We start from the raw sequence: 23,971 nt of genomic DNA, 5'->3' as shown, positions 1-23,971 counted from the left end.
CAGTCAGTTGTACTGAGTCAGTCAGTGAGTCCTGGAGCTACCGCCGAGTTAGCCAGCAACTAGTCAGTTGTATTCTGGCATTTGGAGTGTACTAATTGTGATACTGCAGATAGCAGTAACCGTAAATCTGTAATTTGGGTGATTGTAAGTGCGAATGTGAAATAAAATTCGTTACATCAAATACATCGAGAAGTTATTTGTCGCGATATATGCAAGATACGCGACAATTGGTGTCAGAAGTGGGACCAGTAACGCAAAACACGTTACAATATATTCTCTATGCAAAATGCAGCCAACTTCCCCTAATAAATACTAACACTTAAGAGATTAACATGGCTCAAAGAGGCTAACACACTTTGCAGCATTTCAAATACATTAACAATGTGTGATGTGCGAATGAAAAATTAGTGATGTGCGGATGAAAAATTACATGCTTCTTTCACTTTTGTGACAAAAATGTTCCATCACAGAAAAATTCCAAGAAGTGCTGAATGCAATGAAAATATATGACCAGAGTACAAAGAAATATTCAAACATATTGTAACGTGTCTTGAGTTCGAATCTTGTTTGTCACGTGTGTAAGTTCTAATCCCACTTCTGACACCAATGTAACGTGTTTCGTTACTGAATAGGCCGTAGAGATGGTTAATTGGTTTATTTAACAATCTACAAATAACGGCTACAATTAATTATCACACAGTTGCGGGGTTTCACACTTTATAACCCTAATCGCATTAATCTGTCGACACTGTTGCGGGGTTTCACGATTTATAACCCTATGCGCAAATCAGCTCACTCTGCCTTCAGTAGTCTACACGTTTACAGTAGGGGAGCTACGTATCACTGTATCACACGCTCCCAATTACACAATCACACACACGTCCAGTTCTTCTATCCGCGACGGCTGCTATACTCCAACTGTAGTCCACTGACTGGAGAACTGTTGATAACACACTCTCGTAGGCTTGCTCGGAAATATCTTCGGCGATGGGCACGTTATAACTTGACTCGGCGACTGTTACGTTACCACTCGGTGGCGGTCACAGTACAACTGAAGTCGCCGATTGCTACAGTAGAACTGACTGGTACCTGCTGTGCAGCTCACTTATATAGCTGCAGTGCTTGCCGGTTGCGTAATGAGTGCCATGTCACAGTAGGAGTTGATTACGGGTACGTAGCGTAGCGCGTTACGTCACCGCAGAGGGGAGTGGCGGGGCAGGAACTCGCCTATTACCGTAGTAACGCGAGCGTTACGTTACCGCCACGTACCGCTGGGGAGGTAGGGGTGATCCATAGCTCAACATGTCACAATATTATTATTAATTTCTTGTTTTTCCTTCCCATCTCCAAGTTAAACAGCTTTTATTTATTAGAAGTAATTTCACTTATTTTCATTATACTCTCAGTACTGAACAAATTTTCTGATAAGGGCAAGTTTCCATTTAGTCGAAGTTCTCCTTCAGCCAAGACAGTGCACCTGGTGTTTGTTTACCCTCAAACACACGCACATACATATATTACTTGTATATTTCTATATCTGGATCATTGTCCCATTTGGTTTATGCTCTTTAGAATTCAGTGAGTTTGTTCCCAGTAGTGTATTTTGATGAGTTTCTCCCACATGAGGCCAAAAATCTGAATCACACCTATACAGACAGAGGACAAGTATAGGTCAGAAGTCAGAAAAAAGATACAGAACTTGCAACCAACTACAGTGTGTAATATAACCCATCAGCCAAGGTGCCTTTATATAGTAAACTGCATTTACTTTATATGCCAGAGATTAGAGGTTTACAAGATTGTGTTTACATTCCCATGCAAGTGGACAAGCTTGTGTTCATGTGTACCTGTGTGTCCTTACTTGCATGAAGTACATTTGGTTAAATTATGATTGTGTTATGCACAAGATGTGTTTCTGTGCAGTCGCAACTTGTGTAGGTGAGAACAGTTTTCTCTAAGATTAAACAGCTGCCATGTGTGGTAAATCTTTTATTTCACATCATGTAAAATACTCCATTTAAACTCCATAATCGAGTATAACATGTATATTATAGAATACATTCTACATTTTACAGAAACAGGCATTCTGTCACTTAACTGCAACCATATTTACAACGCACAATTGTGTAAGAAAATATCACCAAATGTTTATGACCTTTTTCATTTTTAAACAGGCATATATAAGTTTTAAGTAAGTATTTCCAGGTATTTCTCCTCCATGAGCTACCAATAGTACGCTTCACAAGCCATTTCCCAGGTGTACCTCAAAGAGAGAATCAAAATCTTCTCAGTGTGAAATATTTAGTGTTCATTCTTTGTCCTGTGGGCCCTTCGTACTCTTACTTACCTCACCAATCATACACAAGTCCATCACCTTGTGAGGAATTTACCCTTTCACAGGTATCAGATCAACAGATACATCACACCTGGGATTCACCCATGGCATTGTCACATGTTCGCCCACTGGGGTACGATGGAAAAGAAGCAACAATGCTATCATTCTTCTAACCTTACATTACTACAAAAGAGAAATTTTGTGAGGCACTGCATATTGTGTATTGTGAGAAGGTGTACTTCCATATATACAATGCTGAATTATAAAATTATACTCTGCAAACTTTCACTACAGCATCTGAGAGCACCTTTACTTTCAAAGAGTAAGAACATGGCTTTAACCTTTTGTTTCATTATGATGACATCACATTATTGTTGGACGCAATTTTGGACATATTACAGCAATTGTTGCACTATCTTATGTGTCAATGAACTATTGTTAATGAGTGTTAAAATTATAGCTGAAGTAAAATTTTCTACATAATGCCTCTGTCTTTAACAATATAACATTACATTCTCATTGAAACAAGCAGGCAGATAGGCTGTGTAAGCGTCAGCTTTATCGATGGACGTGTCTTCAAAGCACCCCGGTTCAGCATTCAATTATACAACATCACAGTTCTTGCTGCCTCTTTTCCCGTTTCATTAAATCACAGAAAGTTACAGTTGCTTGCCTTTGTACAAGTTTTCAAGCACAATTCATTCATTGTAACAGAACCATGAAAGGCCAATACACAGCTTACAGAGATTAATGTGAAAATTAAATGAAATGGATAGTTCCTCATTAACAACCATTATAAAATAATTATTGGCCATAGAGTAATTCTTGATTAGAAAATAGAATCCTGGACAAATAAAGACAAACACATATTTCTACATAGATACGATATGTTCCACAGATTTTGTTTAATATTACACGAAAGAACTAGCAATTGAAGTATTCTGATACAATCAGTTCACACAATTTCAGTTCCCACTAATTATGTAGGTAACACACATTACCAGTTCAGATATGAAGAGACATTCTTCTCATCTGTTATTTTATAAACAACGGGTAGTGATAGACACAGCTTTGCATTGGATCAACTTACAAAAGTCAGTGCTGTCCCAGGTTCCTAACAACGGTTATAACGTTGTACATTTCCATACTTCAAAATGCTCATTCTAATTCAATAACACACAATACAGATACCAAACAGTTGTACACACAGTTTAATACAAGCAACCATCCATTAACATGATATGAGTTTGGAAAAATGAAGGACATTCTACCAGAGGAAAAGCTTCTTGTCTCCTATAAATTATGTTTGTCATTTGACAAAAACCATTCTTGTACTTTCCAACTCAATAGACTGTTTTATAACCTTTATCAATCCCTACAAGAAGGGGTGTTCAAATTTTGACACTGGAACTAGAAAAATATTTTAAACATAGAAAGAACAATGAATGACATTTTAGTATGACAGAGCTCTTTGTTTTACCACCATAATAATAATAATAATCATCATCATCACCATCTTTTTCATCATCACAATGCTGGAGAAGAGCCCCCAATGCACCATGCGCCCTTAATCAAAATATACAATATTCTGGTGGAATATGATAATGGTACCTTACACCTAGGCCCTAAAGATCCTATTATTAACAAAATAAATAAATTACAAGACTACACACATATTCATATATATCTGTTGACATACAAACATGTACCTTACAATTCACTGATAAAACTTCACCTTCCAAACAAAATGGAATTATTGGCGTAAACTTGCAGGGTAACAAATCCAGGAGAAATCACTGCACCATACAGTTGTGCTTCTCAGTTCAAAAGTCAGTTTGTGGTGAGCTTCATGTCCACAGGCTGCTCTGCTTCAAGGATTTCTCTTGGATTATCCATTAACAGGTACTAAATAATCCCAAAACTGTTTGTAGAGTGCAGATCCATTTATTGTGTAGTATATATTATCATTATTCGACTACGGTTCCTATAACACGGCAGCAACTCACTGGATATTCCGACCCCAAGTTTAGTCCCAGCACCAATTTCAAACACTTACAAAAATAAAGTTCTTTCATTTTTTCTTTGTTTCTTTTGTTTTTAGCAGTTCCTGAGATCTCATCAAAAAAAAAAAAGGGGATAATTTGAAGCAAAATATTATTCTTTGCTTTTCATTCGTTGAAAACATCGTTTTACCTGGAGTGTCCCATGAATATAACGACAATTGCACTCACTTTCCATTATGCAAGGCACACACTGAGAGTCAGTTGGTGCCATTTGGCGATTCGATATGTACAAATAAATCTGCAGGTCACGCTCCTGTGCAGTCTATCTCAACAATGTCCTTGGGCACATCTACAAACTGGTACACCAATCTCTGTCCATCAACTTTAGCCAGAATGCCACGCTGATAGTAATACCTGCAACATTTAAGTCATAGCAGTATCAGAATATCTGGAATTATGAGAAACAAAATAACAGATTTGAAAAAAAAACTGTGTAATGAAGAATTTCATAATTTTAACTCTTCATTAATTATTAGAGTGCTTAAATACAGGGTTAAATGGGTGGGATGTGCAGCATAAGTGGGGAGTTAAGAAATACACACAACTGTAATACGTAGGTCAGTCAAAAAGTTCCCGGAATTCCCCTGCAGACAGAGAATGAGCAATAAGATAGCGCACACACTCTTGTGGTGGGAAGCTCAGCATGTCTGCTCACAGGCGCAACAGGTCTGGACAGGTTTCAGTGTGCAGTGTTGTTACTGTTCCATTTGAATTATACATGAGTGTTGGTCATTCGGCACAATGTTGCAGTTCGAACAGCATGCGAACATCAAGTTCATGCACAAATTGGGAAAATCTGCTTCAGAGATGCAATCAGCCCTGCAGCAAGTTTAAAGCGATACGCACTAAAGAAATCCGCAGTTTACGACTGGTTTTCCCGGTTTAAGAATGGGCAGAAGACGTTAGAGGATTACCAGTGCAGTGGGAGACCTTCGACATCCAGAACCGAAGAAATGATTGGAAAAGTGCGACAACTGACTCTATGTGATCGAAGAATGACCATTGCGAAGTTGGAGCAAGAAGTTGTTACTCTTACTGGCCATTTCTACGTGCAAGTTTTGCAGAGGTTGTGCGATGCAGTTCAGAGGAAGTGGCATGACAAGTGGCAGGGACAGTGGTTTCTGCATCACAATAATGCACTGAGCCACACATTGCTTGTTGTGCAGCAATTCTTCGCTGAGAAAAACATTCCTGTCATCACTCAACCACCATACTCTCCAGATCTCGCTCCATGTGACTTTTGGCTGTTCCCTACTCTGAAAATGGGCCTCAAGGGGACACATTTCGTAACCATGGAGGACATCAAATCGAATGCAACGGCTGAGCTTCGGAAGATTCCAAAGAAGCCTTCCACTGCTGCTTCCAATAATGGCAGGATCAATGGAGCAAGTGTGTGCGCGGGCAAGGGTCCTACCTTGAAGGTGATTAGGTAAGCGTTGCTGTATGTCCTACCATTACAGTGCTATACCACCATTCCGGGAACTTTTTGGCTGCCCCTTGTAGGTGAAGGGAAGGGAAGAGACCAACTGGGAAACCAATGAACAATAATACAGGTCTTAAAATGCATTATCAGAGAAAGAGAAAGTGAGGATGTGGACTGAATTCAACAGCCTCAAGATGGGATCCTTTGGTCTCTAATAATTCTTCAAGTCCACAAAAAGTGAAGTAATTTTTTAACCAGAAATATGACTATCAGCTTCTCAAGATGTGCCCTGAACTATGGAGTTCATTAACAATATGTGGAATTCTGTGCATCCAGGGCCATGTGTTATCATAAGCAGAAAGATATTCAACTTTACTGTGGCCTAAAATACACTACAAAAATGAATACAGAGAAGAAAAAGAGCAGTATTTCATTCTAAGAACCAGAATTTCCTGTCTGCAATATGAATCCACCTGCAATTATCTTCATTCCTTCCTCAGTCAAATGCCATCTAATCAGTCTTGCCACACCACACTTCCCTGCTCTAAAATACTCGTATGTTTCCATTTTGAATAACCACACAAAACACACTGGTAGAACAAAAGAGTAATATGGATTATACAATCACTGTGTTTCACTTGATTTCCTTTAGACAAACTGATAAGCCAATTTAAAAATTGTGACAAAATGGAAGGTAGCTCAGTACTTGCCTTCTTATTGTTTTAATTATACAAATACCATCTTGGGATACAGAGTAACTGATAAGAAGTTAATGTGGCATTTTCATTTATTACATACAATAATGCTCAATTAATGGCCCACCAGAGAATAATAATGTAGATACATCATCAAACATTCAATAAAATCATACATCTCATTGTTTATGTTATGCAAAACATATAGGGCCTAATAACACTTATAAAATGGAAAGTCATTCCACAGACCACTCAAATACAAAACTGATAATACAGCACAGATAATGTAAACATATCCCATGTTGTAATGACGTAAGACAGTAAGTTCTTATCATACTCATTACCACTTTCTACGTGTAAACACTGACTCAATCGTCCAAGACTTACCTGAGTGCACGACCCATTGTTTCATAGTTCATGTCAGGTTTGTTTTTGTGCAGTCCCCACAGGCGAGACACAGCTTTAGAGTCAACCAACTTGAAGACTCCTTTCTCTCGATTGGTCCACTTAATATAGCGGGGGCAGTAGTCCCGGTCTTGAAGCAATTTCAGTAGGAACTCCCACAGGTACGTTGTTGAGCCTGTGTAAATGTTACAACACACATCAGCTTCTGCTTCCAGATGTGACAACAGCAAATCAGAAATTGTAGTCTATGGACATGCTATTTACTGTCATTGCGTTTAAATATTATATTACATACGATAAAATATTGGTCAGTATTCCTATGGCTTCTGTTAAGTGTGCTTATTTTATATATCTAGTATACATGTAGATTCTAACAGGTTCTGTTGATGGTGTATAACATTCAGGATCAATGGTCCAGTGATTCCTGTTAGCTTTATCTAACAGACCCAATAGAGTAGGTGTCTCCCTCTTCACCTGAGGATGGAAACAGATCCGCTTTTGGAAACGGTGTATTCTCCAGTGTTTTTAGAGAGCCATATGATGGACAAAGTTCAAGTCATACATGTTTTAGCTCTATCAATCAATCACTGGTCTGTGAACCAATGTCAATCCATGGCCCAATTGATGGCAGTCAATAAATTCTAGTTACTGTTACATTATATAGTGTGACTGAAATGTCACACAATCTACTGAACTTATTCTTAATAAATAAAATATTATAAATTTATTCCATACTGAAAAATCAGGATATTTGTATGCAAACTCAGTCTGGCATGCTAAATAGGAATACGGTGATTGACAACGTTCAACAGTAAACATGTATCCCACAACTTTGGCTATCCACAAATACACAACTGACAAAAAGCTATGGGCAACTGACACAAATTACAACCTGAACACAATTATATGCAATATCTAATGCAAAATACTAGATATCTGTCTGTGACATACGTGTCGTTCAAATTTTTTGGACCAGTTACTTATCTAACAGACTACAAGATTTTTTGACCACTCTGTTATTTCTTTTGCCATGGATTGAAAAATTACTATTTTGCAACTACTGACATTTATTGTTTTTAATTTACTAGTTTGTGTTGGACTCTCTCCATCTTGTGGCATTTACTGGTGACTACTCAAGTGGTGAGGAAGAAAACCAGAGTTTTGGGGTTGGTCACTCTCACAAATGAGGCAGCAAATCTGTGTTACATACCCCAGATATCCCTTGGAAGACAGACATGTCATTGTGCGGAATTCCTAATTGTGAATGTGATGTCAGTTCAATTTCAAGGTGTTAATTTCTACACTGTAAATAAACATGTTTAGATGTGCTAGTAAGAATTAGATTTGCAGACTATTATTTTTACTGTATAATATGGAGTATGGTCCTTGAATCATTGGAAACACACTGCTGTTTCAACAGTCATTTAATAGGCAAAAGTTCAGAACAAAAGTTTTCATCTTAATTATATCTGTTTATACATATGATACACGTACTTTAGCCCACTGTTTAGTCATATGTAGAAGGGAAGACGCGTACCAAAGTGATTTAGAAATAGTGATGGAATACAGACAATACCTATTCCCAGAACCCTCACCTTCACGACTCTTTCGCTTGACAGCGCCAGGTTCTCCACTCTTTGGTTTCTTCATCTTCTTCTTGGCGCGTGGTGGGAAACCTATATCCAGCATGTACAGTTCGTCACTCACGCTGGAAGTAGCGGCTTGGATTACAGGCGTGGGGATGGCAGGAGGAGCGGCAAACTGTTGGGGTGCCGTCTGAAGGTGGTATGCCTGCTGTTGCTGATGGTGGGACGGAGGAGGCAGATACCCACTGTAGCCGTCAGGAACTGAAAACAATGAACGTGGATGATCATGTTCACACTTTGTTCCCAAAGAAATCAGGAAAATATGAGTTCCATTTCTGCTCCTGCTGCAAAAGTTGTATGCAAGCAACGACGAGAAATTCACAATGAAGCCCTACTAACTTTCCTCTATTAGATGGATCTACTTGTCTTGGAAAATTGTACGTCCTTTTAAAAGGTCAAATTTGAGAAATGTCTGCTGTTAAATACGTATGGCTTGGCTAGGTAATTCTTGTGTATGGTGTTTTGGTTAATGTGGGCAATGAATGCTCGAATAGGAAGGTCAATCATAAAATATGGATTTAAGAACGCTCAGAACAACCCTCACTGATTGGGGCATTTAATAGCCCGTTTTCAACTGCAAAGAGTGGCATGATGATTGTGAATAATGAATTGGACAAAATGTGAAAGGAGTCAGAAGTATTCCAGCATTTTCTGGACAGGCAGAGGAAAGCCACGAAAATCTTCAGTTAGGATATCCGGTCCCGGTCTCCGTACCGGGGATTCGAACTCGGGACCTCTCAAATACCAAGAAATAGTCCTAGTGTCTCGACGACGTGTGGTACAAAACAATATCTTCAGCACTAATGTAATAATGCACAGTCAGATGTTTCCATGAAAATGCACAATTAGCGGGAGTGCTATTAGCGGCCCATGCGTCTAGTTCGTGATGTCATACTGGGCTGATCTACTGTAAACACCAACGCCGTGATATCGCGGCAACTTCTCTGCTTCAGGTGTGGTGCGGGATGCTTGCTTCTGCAAGTTCTGCATTCTGCCTACGAAACAAACCGGGCTCGTTACACATGCTTCAAAGCACATTTTATAACTGTAACTACTGTGCCACCGACATGTAACATTTAAATTTGTAATGTGTTCGCAACTTAAAATTTTAACAACATCGAACGATTTTAGAACTCATTCTGTCTGCTCAGTTCACACCCAGACCCACATCCACAACTGTCATAAAAAATCGACTTTAAAAAAGTTAATTTATTTCAATTTGGAGTAAAACGCATGTGTTTCAAGCGCGTTCTTGGCGGGTTTGCATACTTCATGCCCTTAATGCCCATGTCTAATGCTACAGAGCCACTTTCAATAAACACACCTCACTGTATATAACCAAAAATTATTTTCGCTGTCAATACTTAACGTTTTGTATTGATTCTTTTAAAATTGGTCTATCGTTTATAAAAAAAAAATAAGTTCAGTGTCAGGGTAAGAGTCATACTGGATAAGTATGGACCAAAATTAAATCTGCACCTCAATTTTCAGTTTAAATACCGGTCCTAAATTTCGTCGAAATCCGCTTAAAGCTTTTTGACAGCAAAGATACAGGCATGCAACTTCTATTGTGAGTTTATTTCCGCACTCTGTGCAATGGACGCATAAATGCGTAATAAATTCAACATGTTTAGTGCACATGCATCCACTTTTTAAGGTTGAGACAATATTTGTGGCATCGTGTCAACATACGAGTAATTTAAGAAACGACCCGAGTATCCAAACGTTACCACCGAGAGATGCTGGCACAAGGGCCGCAGTTACTCAACAGCCTACAGTGCAGTAAGCACTGCAAACGAAATTCATGTATATCTGTGTGTGGCTGTCGTTATCTGCCGCTAACTCCCCAAAAATACTAAACACTACTCGAAGAAAACGTTTACGAAATAACAGTCAAAATAACATGGGATGTAAGATTTGAGGCTTTCACGGCGGTGACTATGAAGAAAGCAGTCTTCTGGGATTTGGCACTGTGTATATGTGGTGTTAACCGACGTTTCGGAGGAACGTATCGCCTCCATCTTCAGGGTAGAAGAAAAAATATAAGAAATCTGCAAGCGAAGAGCCCGTGAGAACCGGTAAAAGCAGACACAGTCTGTGTCCGGAGTGGCGCAGCATAAAGCCGCGTCACGTTTTGCGGTTAGTTTTACGGACAGAAACCGCAACGCCCACGCTGTCTGAATCTTAACTCTCAACAGGGCTACCATATAATAATGATGGCTGAGGTTAATATGGGACTTGTGGACGGAAGTTTAAAACAACTAGTATCGTTATGTTCTCAGAATGTTGCCACTCAGCCTATGGCCATAAATAACATGGAGTAACATCTACCGTCTATCTAAACTAACGTTAACAGTTTATAAATATTTATAACGATTAAATCCAATGAATGTTTTACAAGGGCATATCTTGCGTCCCCTAAGTCAAGCCAAGTAAAAGCAGGAACATTAAGTATCAATGTACATTCAAGTAAGTCAAAGACACTTGGCCGCGCCATAGCACAAGAGGTTAAGTCGCTGGCTTCCCACCGCGGCGGCCCGGGTTCGATCCCGGATCTGGTCAAGTGGGATTTGTGGTGGACAAAGTGACGCTGGGGCAGGTTTTCTCCGAGTACTTAGGTTTCCCCTGCCAATCTTCATTCCACCAATTGCTCCACAATCACCCTCACCTATCATCTGGGGCTGGGACAATAGGCCAGAAGTGGCCGCAGTACAAGGGACTAAGTTCCACCCCACTAACAAGTCAAGACACTTTCTGTAACTGTTAAACTGTAAATAACTCACATCTTATGGCGCGATTACATATCATTTGATTGGAAAGCTTATATCACGGCAAATGGCATTATTATTTGGGCAGGTGATTGGTGCAGTTGGATAGAAAAGTAACGCACAGCGAGAAGATCACATACAGCCCTACTGTCAGTAAATCCTGTCCGACTGTGAACTATTTCACAACTACCACACCTTGGAGACTTGATTGCCCAATCCGGTGCACTGACGCCACGCTAGCTTAACAGGAATCCACACGGCCATGGTCATGGTCAATGTCGGTATGCCGCGTCTCCATTATATTTTACGTTACGTCACAATCAGATAAAGACGTCATTAGAAAGCTACAAGATTAAATTTTCGGCATACCAAACTCGCCTCAACAGAGGTTCCGTTGAACATAAGGGCTTTCTTGAGTAATTGTGTCTACTTGAGATCTCGTTTATTCTCAGAGATGGTTTAAATACGTGTAGTACATACGTTCTCCTGGCGCGTTGTTCACGCTTTTGCATGCCTCGTTTACTTTGGTATTCATTTATTGCAGATTCGAATCTATAAAACAAGAAACATCACACGTAAACTGTGCAAGTCTGCTCAAGCTCTAACATTTCTGACTTGTATTCGGGGGGTGTCCGATTCGAATCTTGGCTGAGACACAAATTCTCCTGACAGGCATTTTTGTGATTTTCCGTAAGTCCTTCTAGCCAAATGTCGAGTTCAGACTTTAAATTACGTCAGGGTCGCTTGTTTCTGCTTCCTTTCCAACTCATTACTAGCAGCGTATCATTCGACGCCAGAGTCGAACTACAAACTACAAGAAGCAATGAAATGAGGAACTACTTCCATTTTATTTTGTTGCTCGCCCTACCGAAAAACACTGCCGATGAGGAGTGCATATATTTTGCCATGTAGCCTTACTATGTTTATGTACATGGCGTAGTTTCTGAGAAAACCGGCGAAGTTCGAATTAAGCTTCAGGTTACAAATGACCGATATGAACCCAAATACTGACCCCAATGCTCAAGCCAATCGAAATCTGCAGAATATTCTGGAGGTGAAAAAAAAACGAGCGTGACCTCATAGTTATGCGTTCATTTATGAATTTTGTACAAAGGTGTATAATCGTTTAAAAACTTTTACTAAAGGAAAGATATCTTTTCCATAATACTGTAGTGGAGCATCCTGCTGCGCCGTGTATTGCCATTTTAGCGCTCTGACGTCACTATCTCTGTGCAACTCCGTCCGTACTTTGAAATTCACGCCTCGAAGGCTCGTTGTCTCTTCTTCTTATTTACTTAGCACTGCATGTTTCGGTTTAACTGGCCTCTTCAAGTGTATAAGATTGTAGATGAAAACTGCTGCTCTTTTGTTACGCTGTTCTATTTTGCAGTTTACGAGTAATTCTTCCAGCCACACTATGGCCCTGGGGTCGACTCAGCCTCTTAACAGAAATGAGTACCAGGAATTAATTAAATAAATTTCCTGGGGAGTAATACGCGGCCGGCGTGTAAGGCTGACAACCTCACCGCCATCTTTGAGCCGACTGTCTAGATAATGTGGGACCCTCAACGTCTCACAACCCTATGGGCCTTCACGGCCTGTTACAGGGATAGCTTTATTTTACTTACGAGTAATGTAAAATGCTTAGCAAATATTTCATTTCATTTTTTAGCTTATCACGACGTGGTTACTTTTGTTGTGGGTCTGGTGTATATTTTTTGTGTACATACATGTAGACAACAAATTAACGTGAGAGGAAGCGTCATATGACAGGATGATGCAATGAATATGTAACAATGAATTTGGAACGATGTCCAAGGAAACCGTCCTAGTCTACTCTGAAGAACGATATGGAACTTATTTTGAGGGGCTGAAGAGAGCCAGTAAACATCCTAGTACAGTCGGTGTTCAGGCCCGAGATTCGAATCGGTCACCTCCCAAAAACAATTCTGAAGTTTTGCCCCTGAAGGCAACTTGCTCGGTATAATGGCTGCTTTTATGTGAGAGAGTTAACTTCACTGTTCTCCCAACGGTTATATTTTTCCACTGCTGAACGGTTAAAGTAATAATCATCGTCGCAGTGATGATAATTCTGTTGGAAGAGTCTGGTACATAGAATGCGTACATAGAATGCATTTGGCGAGTAGAACTTCGCATGACTGAACGGAACATCAGCACCCCACGGGCAGCCTCCGCGACTAAACTGGTCGATGGCGCTCGCAGCCTTGAAAGCGGTCAGTACCTTACTATTAGCTAAACAGTTCCAACGCTAGTCAGTAGATGGCACTCGCATCACCTCACTTCCGCATGAATTCAACAGGGAAAAATACGCAAAAGCATATTACACTTCCACTGCGCGGCCATGGTTACGTTCCAATCCTGCATTTCACTCGACAAGCGGGCAATTCCTTCACGAGCCAACGTATAGTTAGTTTCTGCTGTACTCATCCAACCAAACTTCCGGCTTTTAATCACCTGGGAATTAGGAAATACGCCTTAACTTCAGTTACTTAACGTCCTGCTGGCAAGAGGCTTCCCGCTTTGTACTGGGACAGTGGGGTACCACTGGATGTGGTATGAACAAAGAGGCCTAACAAAACCAGTAATATCACGCCAGAATATTCAATCTTTGTGTTGCACGTCGTATTAACATTTTAATGTATTTTTACACGAACTGTTGTGTCCACGGAAATTAATATACTCATTCAGAATAATCAAACCTGTACACTCGCAAAGCAACAAATTAGGACAGAAACATACCAGACAACAATCCTGATCTCTTGCTTCGAGATGGGTAAGAAATAGTTATGCTAACTGACGTTTCTAACGAAACAAAGAAGTTGAAGGAATGTTTAAATACGAAGGTCTGCTGATCGTTGTACAGCGCGTGAAATGTGAAACTGAAAATGATACCAATATCACAGGTGCGACTGGAGCATTGTAAGAACGTTTCCGAAGTACGTATAAGACATCCCTGTTAAACACTAGCTCAGAATTGCAGAAGACCCCCCCACTCCACTCTGGGTACAGGACATGTCTTGATGAAGATACTAACAAAGCTCTTACTTTTATGCCACACCTACTCAAGAAAGCTATTACGTGATAAAGCGTCTGTGACAAGGCTTGGGTCTTGGCCAGGATACTCCATAATATGACTGCAATACTACTACTACTACTACTACTAATAATAATAATAATAATAATAATAATAATAATAATAATAAAGGATATATTAATGTACGAGTCCTGTTAGAATTAAAGGCTCTGAACTATACCGCATTTTCTGGCAATCCTCATGCTTTTTAAAACAAACGAAGACATTGATAACAAGGATTATCCCATGCAAACCAGAAAACTACAGAACCAATAAAAGAACTGCAATCATACAGTCGACACAAAGTATGAAAAAGAAGTTGTTCCGTGTGTAATTTCCAATTTCGACGGGTTTTTCTTCTTCTTCTTCTCCTCTCCTCTGTGGGCGAGGCAGTTCCATTTCTGTTGCGCGCGCAATGTTGGAGCGGTTCAAGGTCGCGGAGACCGGTGTCAGTGGTCGCAGCTCTCGGTTGTGCAGAGCGCTGCTGCTGCTGCAACCATTTCCGCCCGGGACACAGCCAACAGGTGGCCCTATCAAATTACCACCACTCTATATCGATCACGTTGATTGTTTTGTTATATTTGCAGGACCTGTAGTCGCCGTAAGCACCTTTCCTCACGACAGAAAACGGCGTAAAAGTCACGTATACGTCACTAACCAAACACCACCACTGCGTGCAGCGCAGATTCAAATTTGTTCGGTATCCGTTTACACTGCATTGCAAAAGTGTTCACAGTTAATGCACGCAAACCCAGCAGTAAAGTGGCGCTCCAAACTGGGGCTATCAAACCCAGGCACCATGACGTGTTACTCTCGAATTGCTGTATGACATTTTCTTACTTAATTATCAATTACTCTGCTTAGCAGCTAAATTCTGACGGGGTATATAGTATATGAACTTAAACATGACACTTTCATCAGCCCTTAAATTCAGTTCTAAAAGGTTCCGGGTTGGCAACCCTGCAGAAAATCACCAATGGGTAGACATAATACGAGACAGCATGCACATGTACTGCTCCGCCCCTGGCTCCTATGAACGAAACCCTAAAGCAAATTTTGAAATACAAGCGAAAGAGACATTTAAAAAACATCATGAACTGGTTAAACACGAAGATAATACATACAGGTCGCTCATGGTCAGTAGACGAAGATTAAACTTCCCCTTGCGACTAAGCACCACGCCGTGCAAGAGCACACCAAGGCATAAAGATAAAGCCATCATTTTCTATAATTCCCTACTAAAAGGACAAAAGTGATCAGCTTCACGTTCCGGTGGGTCACAGTATTGTCACTGTCCCCGTCCGGAATTGAACCTCGTTCGTACCTCCCACTGCCCATCACTTCAATCGCCGGATTATAGCGGCACAACTGATGGCGTATGAACTCCTTAAAATGCTCCATACGGGCCCCATCTGTATGCTACAGAACTCCTCAAAATGCTCCATACGGGCCCCATCTGTATGCTACAGAACTCCTCAAAATGCTCCATACGGGCCCCATCTGTATGCTACAGAACTCCTCAAAATGCTCCATACGGGCCCCATCTGTATGCTACAGAACTCCTCAAAATGCTCCATACGGGCCCCATCTGTATGCTACAGAACTCCTCAAAATGCTCCATACGGGCCCCATCTGTATGCTACAGAACTCCTCAAAATGCTCCATACGGGCCCCATCTGTATGCTACAGAACTCCTCAAAATGCTCCATACGGGCCCCATCTGTATGCTACAGAACTCCTCAAAATGCTCCATACGGGCCCCATCTGTATGCTACAGAACTCCTCAAAATGCTCCATACGGGCCCCATCTGTATGCTACAGAACTCCTCAAAATGCTCCATACGGGCCCCATCTGTATGCTACAGAACTCCTCAAAATGCTCCATACGGGCCCCATCTGTATGCTACAGAACTCCTCAAAATGCTCCATACGGGCCCCATCTGTATGCTACAGAACTCCTCAAAATGCTCCATACGGGCCCCATCTGTATGCTACAGAACTCCTCAAAATGCTCCATACGGGCCCCATCTGTATGCTACAGAACATGTTCCAGTGGGTGAAACAGTTGAAGGCGCCCGCCCTGTTTCTACAGTTCAATATGGAGGCACAGAAGTGAAAGTTCGTAAGCTGGAAACGCTTGCATATTGTCTAACCCAATCACCTGATTTTGGGTTCTGTCCCGCCACAATATCTCGGTCTACTTACCGCTTTCTATTTGTGTCGCGAGCAGGCAGCACTTATCCGGCTCATCACGCTATCTGGGAGTTAATGTGAAGGTCACCCGTCCTCCCGTCCATTTCCTGGTCATTGGCATCTGCATGCGTCACACAGCCCGTCAGGGGACAAAGCGGACGCCGGAGAGCGAGAGGATAGACAGAACTCGACGAGCTCAAGGTAACTCGTTGCGCGGTGGGATGCAGTGAGCGAAATTTAACGCAACATGACAAACGCAAGACGTACTGGACGAACAGCACAACAAGTCTCCGTAACATGATTTTCTGCTATCATTTAGTTTACATACGGTGAAAAGGATCGACCTTAATATCAAGTGAACTAACAGCGTAAATGGGTAGTACACAACAATATCATCTGCAAAGACAAAATAGATACTAACGTAACAACATTTGTTTTTGTATTATTTATTATATACAGGTGTTATGGGACATGTTTTGTCTTTGTTTTGTAAATATTATTGTTGTGTAGACGGCCACATTTACGCTATTGTATAACACACGACAGAATGCGCAACGTAAAGATCAAATGAACAGTTCGTCAATGTTCGTATCCCGGGCTACAGATTCTGCTAGCAGACATATAAAACGATCCCACAAATAAGGTCCTACATACAGGCCTACGTTGAATATAAAACACTTCACATACTAACTGTCTCAGTGAATTAATTAGTTATCATTTTCTCGATGAAAGGTTACCTTCGCGCCATAAGTAAACGCTTACTCCGGTATATAATCTAAATGTATAAAATACGGAAATACACAAATATCTAGCCATCTTCCTGTAAGCCGCATGTACGGTCTGTTTGTGTAACAAAATTTGCAAATATCACGTGGCCTCAGAACACATTTGAGTCATGAGTAACGAACTCGACTACGTTTTAAATAAGTATCGCCCTGTTTGGTTGTTGCGTAATAAGAACATTTCCTAATTCAAGACTTCAACAAAATGGTTACCTTCAAGCCGCCAACATTCGAAACCTAAATCTGTATCTCTCTGTCGCGATCTTGTAGCAATATGCCACGGCAGAAAGAAAATCATGAGAGGTTTTCACAGAACAGTGGCATAATTAAACCTCTATCAGAAAACGGATCAATTTGTGATATTAAAAGGTGCCTGTAGTCTGCAGGAAACAGTAGAAAGAAATTTAGCATTTGAGGTTCTCACAGCGGTAATTATGAAAAGTACTATCTACTCAGATGTAACGTCGTGTAGTCCGCTGAAAGTCAACCGACGTTTCGGAGGAACATGTCGACTCCATATTCAGGGTCAAATAAGCTACCAGCGTGAAAGCAGGTGGCAAGCCGAATTTTCACGAACTCAATTTGGGAATGAGACACTATGTTACTTCCTGTATGCGAAGGGCAGAGGAACTGACTGGCTCTGTAACAGTGTTCCCTCTGCGGCTGTCGCACTCCGGCGCACGAGTCTCATTCCCCCGCGCACTTTTACTGTTTTACTATATAGCCAATTTGGAAACATAAAAATAAAATTTAAAAGTTAACTATAATTTTTGTTATTTGGGGGGGCACGCAGTACTGTAGTTGGTTGAGGGGCTATGCTACAAGCCGGAAGGTCGCGGGTTCAAGTCCCGATGAGGTCATTGGATTTTTTCAATTGACCTAATCCTTCCAGCCGCACTATGGCCCTGGGGTTTACTCAGCCTCTAACAGAAATGAGTACCAGGAATTAAATAAATAATTCTCCTGAGGAGTAAAGCGCGGCCGGCGCGTAAGGCTGACAACCTTACCGCCATCTGTGAGCCGATTGTCTAGATAATGTGGGAGCCTCAACGTCTCACAACCCCATGGGTCTTCACGGCCTGGTACAGGGATAGCTTTACTCTTACTTTACTGGGAGCTTATAAATGTAATGTCTGTTATGGACTTTTTTTTTAATCGCTGCCTCCAACCCACCCCCCACTGCCGAAACCAACCTAACCGCTGCTCAGAAGACAACATGGTTTGCCCACTTGCATCCCCGACTTAGAGGGAACGTTGCTCTCTAACCCTTCTACATACCACCCTCCTAAAAAGGGTTTGAGGGCAACAGTCGTCAAAAGCAGGTTTTATCGAAAAGTCTAATTCTCCACAACGGACATCTGCAGTTATTCAGAGTGTCAAGGGGAGTTCAGCCTTACCGACAGTTGCTTCTGCAAATAAAACCTCGCGCAGATTCCTTCTGTTCTATCCTCTCTGCTCAGCTTCAATTTTCCGCAAATCTGATATCAAGTCTAGACAATTTGCAGCTTTCTATCTTCAACAATACAAACATGGCGGCTGTGAAAAACACTGACGTCGGAGAAACATGTACAACCTTTGTAGTACCCATTATAGGTGGGTGCATAACGCGCAACTTTTATTACGGTTCCTTTTTAGAAAATGGAAAGTAAAAACCACGGATACCGCGTGAAGTATTCTGCTGCGATGGCTGTTGTGTCACGGATACAATTCATTAATTTGAACCGTGTGTGAGAAGTTTAATGCAGTCTCTATGTCCTGTGGGCTGCACAGATGCGTGCGCACGTATTCCGTGACGGTACAATCCCATCACGAACCGTGAAGAAAAACAAGTACCCAACTTCCGTTTCGTTTGCATGGCAGTTCTTATCTCACGTGTATTTATATACCCACGGATTCCCGTCTATTGTAGTCTTCATTATTTTGTTACAAGAGGAGGAGAGGGTACATAAACGTTCGGATTCTCAGAGAGGAAAAGAGAGTTGAGGAGGGGGCTGGGCAAGAAATTACAGCCAATCACAGTCCATAGGGAACTGAAAGCGAACTAAAGAAAGGAATATTCTCCTCACAGAAGCAAGAAAAATAAAAATAATAATGGAGCTTCGTTTTCTAATGACCGGATCTTGGTGGCCACCTGCTCAAGTAAGAGTGGTCCAAGAACCGACAGGTAGCAGCAGTGTCCACCGTCGCGCCTGGTCGTACAACTAGGTTAACGTGCTACTTGGTACGACACAATCACAGACGCCACACACGAAGTTAGTCACGATTTCTGACAGGACAATTTCGCGGCCCATCCCATGTTGTGACGTTCACGTGGGGGACAGAGTAACCCTCCCACGGTTCTCCCAGCACTCGACGCTATGGTAATATCTGTGGTCGACATGCAATGAAAACAGCAAAGGAAATTCTTGTGGGCCTAATAAAAAGAAAATGAACGGAAAAGTAAATAATAAACACGTGACCATCTGACGGATTTGGACTTAGATCACCAGAACCAAAAATCGCGTTTCTTTTTCCAATTCCTTGTGTGGTAGAATAAATAAAATATATAGCCTCTATAGTTCATTTTTAGGGAGCACGCGGTAGCATACTTGGTTGAGGCACTATGCTACAAGCCGGAAGGTCAAGGGTTCGAGTCTCGATGAGGTGAATTTTTTCAACTGACCTTAAACCTTCCAGCCGCATTATGGCCCTGGGGTAAACTCAACCTAACAGAAATGAAGACGTGGAATCTTCCTGGGAGTAAAGGGCGGCAGGCGCGTAAGGCTGACAACCTTACCGCCATCTGTGAGCCAACTGTCTAGATACTGTGGGGCCCTCAACTTCTCACACCCCTATGGGCCTCCACGGCCTGTTATAGGGTTAGCTTTAGCTTTTCAGTTCCATATTTTTAACCTGACCTACGCTCTGTAATCATCCCATTCACAAATTCATCCACCCCTATATAATTTATACATCTGATACAGCGTCGATAGATGACAGTAATCAAACAAAGGAGGCGGGATGGATGAACTTACTTTAATTAAGCAAGCGCGCCTTAAACTGCTGATTCACTGAAAACGGACGAATCCGTTCCAGTATACAAGGCTCATTTAGTCTACAGTAAACCCTGGACCAATAATCGGGCCATGTTTCTTGAAAAACCGAACGTTAGGTGAATTCGCGTTGAACGAGACTAATATTACACAATATTAACGCAGATACGGAAATGCGGTCTTAGAAAAGCAAAAAGAAAAATCATGCAATCATATGTAGGATCTGACTACATGGAGTTAGCACTCTTCAATACAGGCCTAAATATACACATTGTTTATTCATAAACAATTTCATATAATAAAGCATAATTAAAAAATTAAGTGTTCGTGTAAAATACAAACAGAAAGTTAGACTTCTAAATAGAATATCAACGAAAAGTTTGGTACCGAATAGAGTATTTGCATACAAGCATCAAAACAAACTTCGAATGCCAGCTACTTCTGTGTTTGACAGACAGCGTATAATCGAATCCGCGCTGGAAGAGGGTTTGCCGTAGTCCTCCGTGTCAGTGAAGGTGTCTTTTGCCGGAGAGAGGAAGTCTGGTTTCCTACACTAGTGACCTTGGTGTGGTCACTCACATCTCTTTGTTCCCTCGCAAGACACCCTCTGGAATGCCGTGGAGAGGACTCCAGCCAGCGTCCCGGTTACATCGCGGTCCTTTTGTTACAGGGCGTGGTCCCCTATAGTTTAAATATGGACGGATTCTCAGTGAACGAGCAAACCAAGAGCATATAATTATTTTGTGACAAAACTTTGCCTAATAACTTTACAAATACTGCAAAGTTGTCCTACAACATCGAATCCAGCAGGTGGGAGTTCCATTGAGTTTGTCACCTTTAATGGAGAGGAGGAAACAAAAGAAGGGAAAATGAATGAACCAGACCATGCACTTTCTGACTGGTAATTCTGATGCTGTACAGTCAGCCTTCATCATCGTTCAGTGTTTCATCAGAATGTAAGAGTCGAAGTTAACACCGCGGTCTTCTGGGATATAACGCGGAGTAATATGGCATAACGTTACCAACTTTCGGAGGGACATACCGCCGCTATCTTCACGGCAGACGACGGAAGCGTGTATTCCACCGAAACCGCGGTAACTTTCTTCCTGACTATACAGAGAAAATTTTCTGAACGTCCATAAACGAGGCTTGGAGTAGAATTACAGAAAAATTGGAAATTATGCCACAGCAAGTGCCCCCCCCCCACTTCCCTCTCCTACAAACACAAGGGATACCGCAAAGTTCCGCTTGCAGTACAATTCAACTAGGCCCCAAAGCGCAGAGAAAATATGAACAGCAAAAATATTAAATTTTGAATCCAAGTCAATAATAATACGCTACAACTCACAAATTTTGAGATTTTCACGGCAGTAAAGATTCGTGTCATGGTCTTCTCGGTTATGAGATCGTGCAATCTAACAGATGGGTAACAACGTTTCGGAGGAACACCCTCCTTTCATCTTCAAACTTGTCACACACCGTAACATGAACGTCACATTTCGGAACTCGCAGTTTTCCACCCGTTCTCAAATCTTCAATCAACCCGCTGATGAGATCCGTTGATAAACACGACTGGTTAGGGCAACGGCTTACTCTGGAACGAGCGCAATTTCCAAATACTGCACTCCTTTACGATTTTACACACCCCATGGCCCTCGACATTCACGTCTTATTGGACGGCATTTAAAACTGTTTATTTTTCGTGTCACTTAATACGTCATGTCGCTTATTTCAACTTTGTGTGGGGCGTCTCTCCGATTTGGTAACACTGTTCTTTATGCCTATGCGCCCCTTGGCTGCTATATTCCATCAGAATTCATAAAATGTAACATTTAAAATTCGTGTTATGCTATACTGAAATACAAAATACCGTAATTTAAATAAAACTTACCGAACATAAATTATCAAAATAAATTACCACTTACCTACGGAATCATAAATTACATTTTCAACAACATAAAGATAAATTAACACGAACACTGTGCCGTTACATGGCAAATACAAATGTATCCACGCAAAGCAACTCCACGTAGGATCAGAAATAATATTTCATTACAGTACGTTACATAAATCAGTATGGGCCCATTAAGGAATATAATTATTGTATTTCTGAACATTATCCATCTCCCTGTTTCTAGTCAAAGCACACAAAGTTTCGGAAGCTGGATTCTGCCTCGTCTACGGGTTGAAGACAGAGACACAATCCGGTCTCCGAAAATTTGTGTTATTTGAATACAAACAGGGAGATGGTTGTCCAGAAACATAATAATATTATCATACCATGTTACAAAATTTTAGATCCCATCAAGTCATGTTTCAACCAAACGCTGTGAACACAAATGACAGGGTCCTATTTTATGTTCTCGGCGTATAGGATTCCTCTGAACTGTGGCGCGAAAAGCCGTTGCTATACAACAACCGCTATATGGGCGGATATACCAGGGCCGTTTCTGGGCAACGGCTCGGTAATTACGTTCCCGCAGCAACAGACACGAACGCTAGAAGAGTTGCGTTTCCTAAGTGGTCTGCCGAGATGTTATAAGCAAGGGACGACTGACTGACTGACTGACTGACTGACTGACTGACCGCCCGTCAGTCGCAATGTGACTTTGATTCTGATTTCTGAAGAGCTTAGTCAGTGGTCAGGTGTCAGTTGACAGTTCTGTACGTGAGTCTGTGAAGAGAGGACCTGAGGGCGTGAAGCTGAAGAATCTCTAAAATCTGTTACCAGGAAACGTCTAGTGAAGACACTGCTGGCTGGAAAAGGCTTAGCAGGTGCTCTGGTGATTTGTGAATTTGGAGATCAACGGTGGCGCTGTAACAACGTGTATATAAGTGGTCAATAAATTCTTTCACCGATCCAAACCCCGTCTATAGTCACACACGCACTACGTGACAGTACTGTGCGTCGTTACTGAGAAAATCAGTTAAGTTCGACATGTGAACTGTATTCAACGGCACAGATCGAAGCTACATCTGATCTTCAACTTTGGTCTGGATTTCCCACCCCACCAACAAATTTAACCTAAATTCGTTAATACATATTCGGAGCCGAAACATGGAGATGACACCGCCTCGTTATGCGTCGCTTTTATGTACCTCGTGCAAAAAAAAATGCAGATATATACGGTGCTGTAATAATACAAGTTTTCATCAAAACGAATATCTGAAAGTCGCAGCTTTCATTATAGAAACTTGCGCTTCCAAAGTTTAAGACACCGTGCATAAAGATCTGGTTTCCAGCTCATGGCTATTATAACCCCCCCCCCTTTCCCCTCACACCACGGTTACGTAAACCGTCATGACACGGTCACTTCTGCTTGAAACATTGATAAACAATCTGAAACACGACACAGGAATGGGACGGACGGTGTGATGACGTCACATAGCGGAAGTATAAAGCGAAACGTCATTGGCTACCCGACAGCCAATCAAAATTATCCATCACCTTGTTCCACATGGCGCTACTGCAGCACGTCGCATTTTGTCGACTGAAGACGGAAGTGCTTACGCTTTCGTAACAATTATAACACAA

General features: G+C 41.4%; 1 protein-coding gene across 1 annotated transcript in view; it reads right to left on the bottom strand.

The window, feature by feature from the left end:
* Positions 1 to 1,974: 1,974 nt before the first annotated feature.
* Positions 1,975 to 23,971, bottom strand: part of LOC111862868 (ecdysone-induced protein 74EF) — an 88,848-nt gene continuing 66,851 nt past the window's right edge. The window contains exons 5-7 of the mRNA XM_023848635.2: positions 8,517 to 8,768; positions 6,904 to 7,096; positions 1,975 to 4,752 (exon numbers count right to left, since the gene is read on the bottom strand). Coding sequence (XP_023704403.1) covers positions 4,644 to 4,752; positions 6,904 to 7,096; positions 8,517 to 8,768 — 554 coding nt within the window. The 3' untranslated portion in view covers positions 1,975 to 4,643. The remainder of the gene's footprint in view (positions 4,753 to 6,903; positions 7,097 to 8,516; positions 8,769 to 23,971) is intronic.

Source organism: Cryptotermes secundus, unplaced genomic scaffold (assembly GCF_002891405.2).
Source record: "Cryptotermes secundus unplaced genomic scaffold, Csec_1.0 scaffold489, whole genome shotgun sequence".
NCBI lineage: Eukaryota > Metazoa > Arthropoda > Insecta > Blattodea > Kalotermitidae > Cryptotermes > Cryptotermes secundus.
Note: the sequence above shows the minus strand (reverse complement) of the source record. Positions and strands in the feature narration are given on the sequence as shown.